At 40.6% G+C, this 11445-nt stretch overlaps 1 protein-coding gene across 3 annotated transcripts in view; it reads right to left on the minus strand.

Annotated features, from left to right (window-relative positions):
- Ash1l (ash1 (absent, small, or homeotic)-like (Drosophila)) overlaps window positions 1-11445 on the minus strand; it is a 171752-nt gene that overhangs the window by 21777 nt on the left and 138530 nt on the right. For 2 of the 3 annotated variants that reach the window (XM_013508235.1, XM_013508234.1), the window contains exons 8-14: window positions 7494-7567; window positions 5611-5656; window positions 5394-5502; window positions 2743-2949; window positions 2477-2623; window positions 1334-1442; window positions 166-330 (exon numbers count right to left, since the gene is read on the minus strand). In XM_013508235.1, the coding sequence (XP_013363689.1) occupies window positions 166-330; window positions 1334-1442; window positions 2477-2623; window positions 2743-2949; window positions 5394-5502; window positions 5611-5656; window positions 7494-7567 (857 nt within the window). The remainder of the gene's footprint in view (window positions 1-165; window positions 331-1333; window positions 1443-2476; window positions 2624-2742; window positions 2950-5393; window positions 5503-5610; window positions 5657-7493; window positions 7568-11445) is intronic. The other variant, XM_013508236.1, reaches the window with a different exon arrangement.

Raw genomic sequence — 11445 nt, forward strand, 5'->3', positions numbered from 1 at the left:
AACATATGAATAAAATGATAAAAAAAAAAAAAAAAAGAGAAATCATCTCCAAGAATATTAAAACCACTCTTAAACTGCCACCCTTCAGTAATACCCTTATTCTAGTAATTGCCTCTAAGTAGCTCATGAGCAGCTTCCAGGAAAAACCATGAGATCATTATTCACCCTTTTCTTGAGCTTGTGCTTAGATTTTCTCTTTTCTTTTGACCGTCCAGACTTTTTATGTGTGGTCATATGCTGGGTGCTTTTGCTGCTGGTAAGTCCATTCATGCGTTGACTCTTGCCTCCGATGATTCCTCGACATTTCTCAAAGCCGCACTTACAAAGTTGCTTTTAAGGGAAAAATAATTATTTTTAAGCCTGCAGCCTCATTTACAAGTTCAAAGAAAGAAAGAAATGGAAACAAAGCTTTTGTATATAGGGAAGGGAAGAGGGATTGAAGGGAGGGAGGGAAGTGGTCACAAAAGAATCAAGATATATCATGTACCGGTATAAATTCTCTATGATGAATGTGAGCATTATGTATACCTAAAATGTACCAATAAACTTAACTAATTAAAAAAACCCACACAAGTTCAAAGATGATGACTGACAAACTGGATACCCAAAGTTAAGTATGAATCAAGGAATTTGAATATACAGAAGAAAATAGAAACTAGTTTGACTGGAGTAGTAAGGAAAAACTTTGTTTTATGAGATAGGGTCTCACTATGCAGTTCAGGCTGGCCTTGAACTCCCAGTGATCCTCCAGCCTCAGCCTCCTGATGCTAGGATTATAGGAAAATTAAATTTAAGGAATACTTCTTCACCAAAGAACTGACTAGGGAACAAAAATGATAGGTAGTTTCTTCAGAGTTCTGAAACAAGAACTGACACCTATTTCTCAGGTGGAGTAGAGAATGAAAAGCAGACAGGCGTGGTGACGCACGCCTGTAATCCCAGCACTAGGGAGGCTGAGGCAGGAGGACTGTTGCGAGTTTGAGACCAGCCTGGGGTACAAAGTGAGCTCAAGGCCAGCCTGAACTGTGTAGCAAGACCCTGTCTCAAAAAAAAAAAAAAAAAGAGAGAATGAAAAACTGTGTTCTCCCATGTACTTCTCAATGGTTCCAATTCAATAATGTTAGGCTGGGCGTGGTGGTGCACACCTGTAATCCCAGCACTTGGGAGGCTGAGGCAAGAGGATTGCTGCAAGTTTAAAGCCAGCCCGAGTACACAGTAAGTTCAAGGCCAGCCTGAGCTACATAAAGAATCTGCCTTAAGAAAAATCCCCCGAAATCCAAAAAACATTGTAAGTGACAAAATGCAACATTACTCTTAGATTTACTATTCTTACCTGTTTCTCAACATTGAAGGAATGAAAATTGTAATCGTAAGTAAGTTCAGTTCCAGCCGGCATATCTTTAAGTGCATACAATCCAATCCGGTATACTCCATTAACAGACCTATGAAGGGAGAAAAGAACAAATGTAAAGGCTGGGATTCCTCTTCCTTGTGGCACTAGGGATTATACTCAGGGCTTCATACTTGCCATTGAGCTACATCCCCAGTCCTGTAACTTTTCAGGAAGATAAGCTAGGTGTGGTGGTACATCCCTGTAATACCAGCACTTCGGAGGCTGAGGCAGGAGGATTGCTATGAGTTTAAGGCCAGTCTGAGCTACAAAGTGAGTTCAAGGCCAGCCTGCACTGCACAGTGAAACCCTGTCTCAAAAAGACATAAAAACAAAACAAAACTCTACTAAATGATAGTACTGAAGGTTGAAACCAAAGAAAAAAAATAATTCCAAGTTTCTTTCTGATTGTTTTAACTGTCTTACTTGGGCTATGGCTCACCTTTTTATTTATTTATTTGGGGAGGGGGTGATTGAGACTGGGTCTCACTATGTAGTTAAGGCTGGCCTTGAACTCATGGTGATTCACCTGCCTCAGCCTCTCCCCTCAGGATTATAGCATTTGCCTCCATGCCTGGCTGTTTTTGTGTGTATGTGTGTGTTGATTCCAGGGCCTTTTGCACTGAGATCCAAACTCAGCACTATGTTTGGCTTCGTTATGGGTTTTTTTTGCATGTTTCTGAATATTTTTTCCTTCTCAATTCAATTCTAATCATTGAAGTGAATGGACCCGAACCTCACATTTCACTTATTTTTATTTCTTACTGTGAAATCCACTAAGCATGTAATAAATTTGCAACACAGACTGACGATATGATTCATGTAACATAGTGTGTAGCACATAGTAAGCGTTTGATAAATATTAGATACAGATATTATCATTATTACTATACTTTTCTGAAAGTAATTAGGATGAACTGAAGAAACAGCAGGAGCTTACTCTGCCTACATGATATGGTATAATGGTGAACTGCCCGAGATGTTCTGTGTAAAGTGAATAAGGCATTGTGGAGAGATCCTCTCTTGCTGCCCTCAATGCCTCCTGCTCTGCCTGATTCTCCACTTCGCCTTTTTCTGCTTGCTTACCATTTCTGCATTTCACAATTTGGGTCACAGCTGTGGTTGATGAATCTGGCCTCATTTCCCATGCGGTAACTGTCAATCACCATCCCACTATCCAGGTTCAGGCAGTAGTGGTCACTATGATTATGATACTGCTCAATCATCCTGTTCCTAAGGAGAGAAATGATTGAAAGCAAAGCTTTAAATTGAAAGTAAATTTCAAATATTTCATTCTTTCTAATCTTGTACCTTTATCATTTTACAGATGTTATTATTATTTACTACTGTACCTGAACTCCTGTTCACTGACAACCTCCCCTAGGTATTCAATGATGAACTGCCCAGCTTTTAGAGGTTCTTTCGTTCTGATTCCCCAACCTTTTTCCTCAGCTCGAAATCGCTCTAGACATTGCACCCATTCATGCCTCTGTATTCTCTGGTTACAGCACTGTTCACCACAGGGGCAGGTATTGGGGGAACATTCAGCAAAAATCATTCTAGAAAGAAAAGGAATAATTGTGTATCAATTTACATAATACATACCTTACTGTACCCATTTTCTTTTACTGTGGTAGTAGGGACTGAACTCAGCGAGCATTGAGCTACATTACTAGCCTGTTTTTAAGTTTTGGGACAAGATCTTGCTAAGTTGCCTAAGTTACTGTATAGGCTCAGGCAGACCTCAAATTCATGATCTTCTGTCTCAGCCTCCTGATTAAAATACAGGTGTCCAGGCTGGGCTGTACCCATTTTTTTCTTTATAAGAATTTTTAAAATGAGGAGATGAAATAATTTTTTTTCCTGATACTGGGGACTGAACCCAAGGCTTTTTAAACTGAGATACATCCACAGTCCTTTAAAGTTTTTATTTTATTTTATATTTTATTTTATTTTATTTCCAGTACTGGGAATTGAACTCATGACCGTGCACTTGCCGGGCAGGCACTGTGCCACTGAGTTTATTTTAGTTTTTGATCCAGGGTCTTGCTAAATTACCAATCCTTCTGTCTCAGCCTGTGAGTGCTGGGATTATAGGTGTTTGTCACCCTGCCCAGCTGAAAAAAATTTTATTCCTTTTTTTTGGTACTGGGAATCGAACTCAGGACCTTAGGATTGCCAGGCAGGTGCTTGTGCCACTGACCTATATCCCTGGTCCTTTTTTGTCTCTTTGAGAAAGGGTCTTGCTATGCAGTTCAGGCTGGCCTTGAGCTCATTTTGTAGCCCAGATTGGCCTCGAACTCGCAACGATCCTCCTGCCTCAGCCTTCAGAGTGCTGGGGTTACCACACCTGGCCTTCTGTGCTGAAACTTTTGATCTTCCCGTCTCAGCCTCCCAGAGTGCTGGACTGGGCTACATAGTGAGATCTTGTCTCAAAGAACCAAACTGAACCGAAATGAACCGAACTGAACCAAACCAAACCAAACCAAACCAAACCAAACCAAACCAAACCAAACCAAACCAAACCAATCCAAACCAAACCAGAGCCAGGTGAAGTGATGTGTGCTTATCTGGGGAGGCTAATGTTGGAAGATTGCTTGAGCTCTGGGCTACATAGTGAATTTAAGGTCAACCTGTACATCATTCCCACAAGCACCTGCCTGGCAAGCCTAAGGTGATGAATTCGATTCCTGGTACTCCTCAAAAGTAAGTTGAAGGTCAGCCTGGGTACTATAGTAAGATTCTGTCTCAAAAAACAAAACTAAGGTATAAGTGTACCCAGATGAGAAAGACTAAAGATTAAAAAAAAAAATTTTTTTTTTTTTTTGAGATAGAGTCTTACTATGTAGTTCAGGCTAACTTGGAACTCATGGCAATCCTCCTTAGCCTCTCAAGTGCTAGGATAACCGGCATTGGCACCACCAGTGAGTTCAAGATGCGTCTGAATTACAAAGTGATACACTATTGTACACACACACATGCACACCAGATCTTGTAACTCTGACAAAAGTATTGCCATCTCTGTGTTTTTTTGTTTTTGTTTTTTTTGTACCAGGAATCTAACTCAGGACCTTGTGCTTGCCAGACAGGCACTTGTGCTGCTGAGCTATATCCCCAGCTTACCATCTTATTAGCACTAATAACTCAGTCTTCACATACCCTCTAAATGCTGACAGCTTTTCAGCAATTTTCCTCCAGAATATATCACACCCCTCTCTTCTACTCTATCACTTTTCTGTCTCCTTATGGCTACCATCTATTGCAAGCTAGAAAGGTACCTAAACATTTTTTTGTTTTTGTTTTTGAGACAGGGTCTTGCTGTGTAGCCTAGGCTGTCCTCATATTCATGGTGATTCTCCTGCCTCAGTCTCCCAAGTGCTGGGATTATAGGCGTGTGCTTCCATGCCCAGGTAAAACTGTACTTATTAATACTTTATGAACACTGTGTCATATAATTGTATGAACATATTATTTACACAAACTCCTCAAAAGTAAGTATTATTATTATGGTACTAGAGATGAACCCAGGGATTTCACACTGAGGTACATCCCCAGTGCTTTTAAATTTTTAATTTTGAGATAAGGTCTCACTAGGTCACTAAATTGTTCAGATTGGGTGTGAGCTTGCGATCTCCATCACCAGCCTTGCAAAGTACTAGGATTACAGGGATATGCCATTACATAAGGTAGGTATTATTATAAGAAGGTATTATTTATATTTCACTTTTCAAATAAAGTTAGGATTTTTTTTGAGACAGGGGTTCACTTTTTGTAGTATAGGTTGATCTTAAATTCACTATGTAGTCCAGGGTGGCCTAGAACTTGAGGTGACCCTCCTACCTCAGCCTCCCAAGTGGTGGGATTATAGGCATGCCTGGCAGAAGCATTCTTTTTATCAAAGGGGTTAAGTAACTTTCCCCAGGTTTTGTAAGTATTATAGTAGGCAGATTTGAATCCAGGGACATAAGAGCAAGCCTGTGCTTAGAGGAATCAATTAAAGTACCTATTGAGGCAGTCATCCACACAGCCTTTTCTGGTGTCATCATCTGGCTTCTTACAGTTACAGGTGGTGGCTTCATAACCAGAAAGGGGCTTGACATCAACGTAGACATCTTGAGAGAACAGGAAAGAATAATTTGTGAACATCTTGATAATTTTTCAAAGATAGATAAAAACACTGGCGATATGGAGGCAGAAAAAATGGCTCTCAAGTTACTTACTTGAACGGATTTTTTTATACAGTGGGACATCTGGCTTTTTGTATAGCTAGAAGAAAAAGAAAAATGATATAGTATTAAACTTCAAATGCCAGACAGTGGCATCAATCCCTAAAAATACAGGAAACTATCCATGTGCACATCCCTTTGGTAGATCTTTTGTATGTGAAATATTTATGGTAGATCTTTTGTATGTGAAACTCTCAGTGTGACACTTTCTACCCTGAATTAAAAAATGGAAAGACTGATTCAACAGAAGCATTACATATTTTACAGAAATATACTTTGAATGGTATTTATTCTTCAACAAGTTGTTTTTTTTTTTGTTTTTCTTTTTGGGACAGGGTCTCACTATGCAGTTCAGGGTGGCCTTAAGCTCACTTTGTAGCCCAGGCTGGTCTCAAACTTCACAATGAACCTCCTGCCTCAGCTTCTCGAGTGCTGGGATTACAGGCGTGTGCCACCACACCTGGCCTTTTTCACCAAGTTACTGAAGAGACTTAAATGAAAATCACACTGAAAGTGAAACCTATTCATTTGGACAAATCATGTATGAGGCCCTGGGTTCAACCCAGCAAAAAAACCCAAACCAATAAACAAAACATACATAAGACTTGTTTAGATGATCTGGGTAGGTATATGAAATTAAAAAGATGGGTACCTTAGCTTTTCAGCTGTCACTCTGGTTGGGAATTATAGGAAACCCATTTTAAATTTTAATTAAGGCAATTAATTTAATGAATAAAGGATAGAGGGAAGGTAAGAAATATGAAGCTCTCACATTATAACCAGTAAGGCATGGGGGGGAGATGATACATTAGGAAGAATCTGCAAACATTTTGCCACAGAGGACAGTATAAAACAGACAGCAACTTGGACTAAAATGGATTGTTTATTAACTGGCTGGAAATAATCTCACCATCTTTTTTTTGGTGGGGGGAACATAATTTTTAAGTCTACATGATCAAAGTACTGCCACCACTGTTAAAATCTGACACAAGAACCTAACACATGGATAGTCTAAGAACTAAAGAGAGGCCATCAAAGGAGAAAGGCCAGTGGAAACATCAACTGCTTTGGCTTTCTAAAGATAAACTTTGGTAATACTGAAAACCCTGTTTCACTCCATTTGTACCAGTACTTCTATTTCCCGATGGTTGTTTTCAATGTGGCACCTAGGAGCTATAACTTGATACACAAGTCACTGGGGAAAACTTTTCAAGTAGGCATGCAAGAGAGAAAACAGGACCTTCCTATTTTTAGTAGCTAATATATTTAAAGGTCTTTTAGGAGGGAGGGAGGTAAGCAGCTGTAAAAAGGATTAAGATGTATTACGTACATGTACCAATTTCCTACAACAAATGCAATCATTATGCATTGCAAACATACACTTTACAAAAAGGTCTTATTTTTAAAAAAGGTCTTTTAGAAGTACAAAGTGTTAAACATTTCTCTAATTCCTTTGGTAGAAGTGTGTCTTTTGTATGTGAAAAATAAATTTCAAACTGATGGGAACAAGCCAACAAAAATAAAACCCGAAATTTCGTAGTGCTGCTGGCAGTACATCTAAATTCTCCTGAGACCTGCATCAAACAGAATTCTTATAGAACGAAATCTTTGTTACCAAAATAAAAGCCAGGAACAACAACAGAAGGTTGTTGCCTAGGAAGCAGGAACTTACTGCTATTTTGCAGTATGAATGAGGACAAATAGGTCACATTAAATATGGATGCAAATTCATTTCTCTTAGTCTCCAACCTTCACAGGGACACTTTTCAATATTTTGTAAGATGAAAAGGCAACAAAAAGAGGAAAAAAACTTGCACTCCCAGCTTCTACCCCTTAGTCACCTAAGAATGACACCTGGTAAAACAGGCTCTTTGTACCTGATTGTGTTTCCACTGCCAGAGGATGTCATAGGGAAGCTGGAAGTCAATTCTCTTTTGTCTTAGATATTTTCCTGAAACAAAGAACATTATGAGGCATCAGAACTAATATGTAATGACAAAAAAACTATTTTTATCTTATGAATTTTTCACAATCAATTTTTAATTTTAGCTGGGTGTGGTGGCACAGGCCTGCAATCCCTGCACTCAGGAGGCTGAGGCAGGAGGATCGTTGCAAGTTTGAGACCAGCCTGGGCTACAAAGTGAGCCCAGTCTGAACTACACAGCAAGACAAATTTTTTTTGTCTCAAAAAGACAAAAAAAAAGAATTAAACTCTTTATCATCTACCAGGTCATAAAAGTTTTTTTTTTTTTTTTGGTACCGGGAATTGAACTCAGGACCTTGCACTTGCCAGGCAGGAGCCTGTGCTGCTGAGCTATATCCCTGGCCCCATAATATGCTTAAGATTATTTTATATTTTGGTTTTTTTTGAGGCAGGGTCTCACTATGCAGTTCAGGCTGGCCTTGAGCTCACTTTGTAGCCCAGGCTGGCTTTGAACTAACTTTCAACGATCCTCCTGTCTCAGCCTCCTGAGTGTTGGGATTACAAGCGTGAGCCCCCACACCTGGCTATTTTAATTTTATTCTAGTCTCTCTATCAAACAAGTAACACACCAAAATTACTACCAAAACACACAGGTCATTATGGAGCTAAGTAAACACTAAGCAATTTTTAAATTTTTTTTGTCTTTTTGAGACAAGGTCTTGCTATGCAGTTCAGGCTGGCCTTGAGCTCACTTTGTAGCCCAGGCTGGTCTGGAACTTGCAACAGTCCTCCTGCCTCAGCCTCCTGAGTGCTGGGATTACAGGCATGTGCCACTACAACCGGCTAACACTAAGCAATTTTTGATTAGTAAAATTATTAACTGTAGCTAGGTGTGGTGGTGCATCCTTGTAATCTCAGCATTTGGGAGGTTGAGCCAGGAGGACTGCCTCAGAGTTCCAGGCCAGCCTGGGCTACACAGTGAAACCCTGTCTCAAGAAACCAGAAAAGGGCTGGATGTAGTGGTGCACAACTAAAATCCCAGCACTCAGGAGGCTGAGGCAGGAGGATTGCAGCGAGTTTGAGGCCAGTCTGGGCTACACAGTGAGTTCAAGGCCAGCCTGAATGACATAATGAGACCTTGTCTCAAAAAACAAAACCGAACAAAAATGGTGTGTTTGGGCTACAAACACAGCTCAGAGGTAGAACATTTGCCTGGCATGCAGGAGGCTCCCAGTAAGGCAGAACAGAGCCACTCATGGGAATAAGAAACAGAGATTTTGGAGCCTTAATCCATGATTGGTTATTCATTCACAAAAAGTAAAGACATGGAGCTAGGTGTGATGGTGCAGGCCTATAATCCTTGTACTCAGGAGGCTGAGGCAGGAGATTCACTGCAAGTTCCAGGCCAGCCTGGGCTACAGAGTAAGACCCTGTCTCAAAAGGTAAACAAACAAGTAAGTAAAACAGGCTAAGAGCCAGGCATGGCAGGACACATCTGTAATCCCAGCATCTGAAAAGCTGAGGCAAGAGGTTCACCCCCTCTACAGCTCTTCTCAAGCTCAAGTCCCTTCCCCACTGTGTCTCTCTCTTGTGATGCTGGGGATTGAACCCAGGGATGCTCTATTACTAAAGTACCTTCCCAGTTCTTTTTACTTTTACTTTTGGTTCCTAGAGAGAGGATTTTGCTACATAGTTCAGGATGGTCTTCAACTCACTGTTCAGCTCAGGCTGGCCTCAAACTTGCAGCAATCTGCCTGCCTCAGTCTCCCAAGTGCTGGATTATAGGTGTGTAGTCACCCCACCCAGCTCTTGGCCTGGTTTTATTTTTTAAATTTTTTGAGACAAGGGTTTCACTATGTAGTTCAGGGTGGCTTGAATTCACTAGGTAGCCCAGTTTGGCCCCAAACTTACTGATTCTCCTGCTTCAGCCTCCCATATGCTGGGAAGACAGGCATGTGTCACTATGCCTCGCTTGGCCTGTTTTTAATTTATCACTGGGTCAAAGAACCCCACATTCCTTTGTCACTCAGTATTGAAAGACAAACAACAACAACAAAAAACCCTGCATTTTGGAGGGGGCAGTACTGTTAATTGAACCCAGGGCCTTTACACAGAGCTATATTTCCAGAAATTTTTTATTTTTTATGCAAACACAGGCTCTTGCTAAATTGCCCAGGCTAGGCTCAAACTTGTGATCCTACTGCCTCAGTCCCCCAGAGTACTGGGATTAAATAACTCAAGAGTCATGCAAATTTATGAATTGTTAACATTTTTTCCCACCTACTGAAACATTACTTTTTCTTTTTGCTGGGCATGGGAGCACATGCCTGTAATCTCAGCACTTAGGAGGCTGAGGCAGGAGGATTGTTGCAAGTACAAGACCAGCCTGGGCTACAAAGTCAGCTCAAGGCTAACCTGAACTGCACAGTGAGACCCTGTCTCAAAAAGATCCCCCTCCCCGCCAAAAAAAGCCAATGTCCTCCTCCTCAAAGCCAGTATCAAGGCAAGTGTGGTAACACATGTCTGTAATCCCAAATGTAGCTCAGTGGTAAGGGTCTGAGTTTATTCTCCAGTACCACTTTCTACTGCAAGAAAAAAACTTTCAGCTAGGCATGTTAGCACATGCCTATAATCCCAGTGCTCAGGAGGGCGAGGCAGGAAAAATCACCATGAGTTGGAGGTCAGTATGGGCTACAAAGTGAGTTCAAGGCCAACCTGAACTGCAAAACAAAACCTTGTCTGAGACAAAAAATAAGCAAACAAACAAAACCTTTCAAAGATGCTCCATTTCTTTACTTATCTATATAAAACCTTTGTCCCCTCAAATCTTAGAATACTTAACCCTCTTGTGAAAGGGCTCTTATCTTTCTTCTTTACATAGCTATTAGAAATTTTGTCTCTAGACCACTCATTCTCAAAGTGTGCGCAGAGGATTAGAGAGGTCAAAACCATTTCAATGACACTATTAAAATGTTACATACTTTTTTTCCCATATGCTAATACTTGCACTAATGTGTAAGAGCCATACTGGGTAAAACTGCTACTACTGTAGCATGAATCAAGGCAGTGGATTACTAGAATCACTTTTTTTGTTGTTGTTTTGAGACAAGGTCTCACTATGCAGTACAGGCTAGACTTGAGCTCACTTTGTAGCCCAGGCTGGTCTCAAACTCTCAGTGATCCTCTTGCCTCAGCCTCCCCAGTGCTGGGATTACAGGTATGTGCCACCACGCCTGGCACTAGAATCACTTTATTTTTCCCACTATATACTGTACTTGGGTGGGTGGATGTGAGCAGCATCATTTAAAAATGCTTTTTTTTTTGTCTTTTTGAGACAGGGTTTCACTATGCAGTTCAGGACTTTGCAGCCCAGGCTGGCCTCGAACTTCCAGCAATCCTCCTGCCTCAGCTTGAGTGCTGGGATTATAGGTGTGTGCCACCACACCAAGCTATAAAAATGCTCTCGATGAAGTAAACACTACAGTAAATTCTGACCTACAACTCAAGGCTTTTAGTATTCTGTATAGCACAATGGAAGCATGCATAAAGTATTTCCATTGCATACTGAAGTAAAATGGTTGTCTGAGGGAAAAATATACAAATATTTGAAGAGCCAACTTTACTAAAATAGTTGCTTTTTTCATGGAATATAAGTTTTACTTGTAAGAAAAACTAACAAGCTATGGTTAGAAAGACATGAACATTGAAAATGAGCCTTGTGAGCTTGTCACTTCAAAAACCACAATTGACAGTATTTGTTGCCAATGATAAAATGAAATGTTAGCAGGGTAAGGAGGCACATGCCTATGATCCCAGCACTGAGGAGGCTGAAGCAGCAGGATCACCATGAGTTTGAGGCCTGTCTGGGTTACATGGTAAGACCTTGTCTCAAAAAAAAAAAAAAA

This window comes from Chinchilla lanigera, unplaced genomic scaffold, assembly GCF_000276665.1.
Source record: "Chinchilla lanigera isolate Chin_1 unplaced genomic scaffold, ChiLan1.0 scaffold00144, whole genome shotgun sequence".
Lineage (NCBI taxonomy): Eukaryota > Metazoa > Chordata > Mammalia > Rodentia > Chinchillidae > Chinchilla > Chinchilla lanigera.